Source organism: Octodon degus, unplaced genomic scaffold (assembly GCF_000260255.1).
Source record: "Octodon degus isolate 3935 unplaced genomic scaffold, OctDeg1.0 scaffold00022, whole genome shotgun sequence".
NCBI classification, from domain to species: domain Eukaryota; kingdom Metazoa; phylum Chordata; class Mammalia; order Rodentia; family Octodontidae; genus Octodon; species Octodon degus.
In genome coordinates, this window is record NW_004524598.1 from 9,260,698 (window position 1) to 9,262,994 (window position 2,297).

Genomic DNA, 2,297 nt, shown 5'->3' on the forward strand with positions numbered 1-2,297 from the left:
TTTTTTTTTTTTCGGAACCGGGGGTTGAACTCAGGCCTTTACACTTGCCAGGCAGCACTTATTCTACTGAGCCATCTCCCTGGCCCCTTGTTTGTTCTTTTGAGACAAGGTTTTACTTCTTTGTAATCCAAACTGGTCTTGAATTTGCCATGTGAGTAACCTAGGCTGTGAACTCAAAATCCTCCTGCTTCACCCTCCCAAGTGCTAGGATTATAGGGATGCATGACCATGCCCAGTTTAGGTTTTGTTTTTTGAGTATTATTTGATAAAATTTAATTGTTTTCTGTCTCTAATCTTTGTCTTCAGAATTTTGTACTTCTGAAATGCTGTTAAACCTACACTAAGTATGGAAGACATTTTTCAGAACTGACTTATAAGCTATATCAAGCAAAGTAAAAATCTTTCAGTCATGTATTTCACTGTAACAGCATGTTAACTTATGTTTGAGCCAAATGGAAGTATAATAAAAATAGCTATTTCTTAGTGGACAAGCACTTGCTGTGCCAGTACAAATCCATGCATTCAATCCTCAGGTACCATTTAAAAAATGCTACTTGTAGCTTCTCTTGTAAAATCATAGCTTTATATACAGCATTTAAGTTTTTTTTTTTTTAACTTTTTTTTTATTTGTGTGTGTGTGTGTGTGTGTGGCCAGCTCAGCCCACCAGGGGGCGGGGCTGGCTGGCATGTGGTGCTGGGTGATTGAACCGTGGTCCCTGTGCTTTGCTAAGCTTGTTCTAAATAGGTGCTTTAGACCACTGAGCCATCTCACCAGCCCCTACAGCATTTAAGTTTTTGAAACTGTTTCTTTTTAACTTACTGCTTTGTATGAAATATGTACTCTAACTATGGATATTTGCAGGTCTCGACACAGGCGATTCTCTTATAGCCAGTCTAAATCTCGTTCCAAGTCACTCCCAAGGCGGTCTACCTCAGCACGGCAGTCAAGAACTCCAAGAAGGAATTCGGGTTCTAGAGGACGGTCAAGGTCCAAGTCCTTACAGAAAAGGTCCAAGTCAATAGGAGAATCACAATCAAGTTCACCTCAAAAGCAGACTAGCTCAGGAGCAAAATCAAGATCACATGGAAGACATTCTGACTCCATAGCAAGATCCCCCTGTAAGTCTCCCAAAGGGTATACCAATTCTGAAACTAAAGCACAAACAGCAAAACATTCTCATTTTCGGTCACATTCCAGATCTCGGAGTTATCGTCATAAAAACAGTTGGTGAAAAACAAAAGAGTACCGCATAGTCTTTAATATAAGTTATTATATCTCATTATGTTAAATAAAAACTCTTCAAGGCTTAAAAAAATTTGAGTTGATATGAGTTACTTGTGGGCATGTGGAAGAAATAGTATCTTTCTAGATTTAGTAATATTTAATAAAGTGGTCTCAGTTTAGGGGCCTACACCACAAATCATGTGTCTAAAAGATCACCATTTTGTGGACCCTTTTAAAAAATTTTTTCATTTTCTTAAGTATGTGTTTCTAGTCTGTGAAGTTTACATGTGTTTTAGAGAGTAGGCTCTTATATATATATATTGATTTTGTTTTATTCTTCCCATCCACACCACCTCCCTCCTTTCATCTCTGGACCCCCTTTCCCCAGGTGGGAAGATGTAAAAAGAGTTATGGTGGACTATTTTTTATTTACATTGTTACAGAAAGTTTCTTCTCAAAGAATATGGCTAAAATAGAATCAACTTAGAATTCCACTTGGGTGTTCAGTATTAGTTACATTAATACCAATTTAAACAAAAAACTATTTTTACTCTAAAGCATTTTTCATGTAAAAAATGATTATGACTTTATATGTTTGAAACATTGTCTCTTGTGTGTCTTCTGTTTAAACTTGGGCCAATTCCTAGTAGGGTATAGTTGAAACAACAAAATTATGAAATCCCAAAAGTACATTTATATAGTGATCAAGGATTCTGAAGATACATTGCCTCCTGAGCTATCTATAGCTTTTATTTTTACTGAATAATACAGCACAAATAAGGAGCCGGGGAGATAGCTCAGTAGAGCCTGAGTTCAATCCCTGGTTCCGCAAAAAAACCCAAGTTGACATGAAATTGTATCCTATACTTTACTAACTTCAAAAAGATGGAAACATTTTTAGAAATACTGCATTTTGAGTAAAAGGAGAAAGATTTAAATGATCTGAAGATGGGGCCAGGGAGATGGCTCAGTGGAAGAAGCACTTCCCTGGCAAGTGCAAGGGCCTGAGTTCAATCCCCGGTTCCGCCAAATAAATAAATAAACAAACAAACAAACAAACAAACAAACCAGA

The 2,297-nt window shown here is 37.1% G+C and overlaps 1 protein-coding gene across 1 annotated transcript in view; it reads left to right on the forward strand.

The window, feature by feature from the left end:
* The window catches only part of Srsf12 (serine and arginine rich splicing factor 12), a 26,094-nt gene extending 24,803 nt beyond the window's left edge, over nucleotides 1–1,291 (forward strand). Inside the window, exon 5 of the mRNA XM_023711916.1 lies at nucleotides 863–1,291. Coding sequence (XP_023567684.1) covers nucleotides 863–1,232 — 370 coding nt within the window. The 3' untranslated portion in view covers nucleotides 1,233–1,291. The remainder of the gene's footprint in view (nucleotides 1–862) is intronic.
* Nucleotides 1,292–2,297: the final 1,006 nt, after the last annotated feature.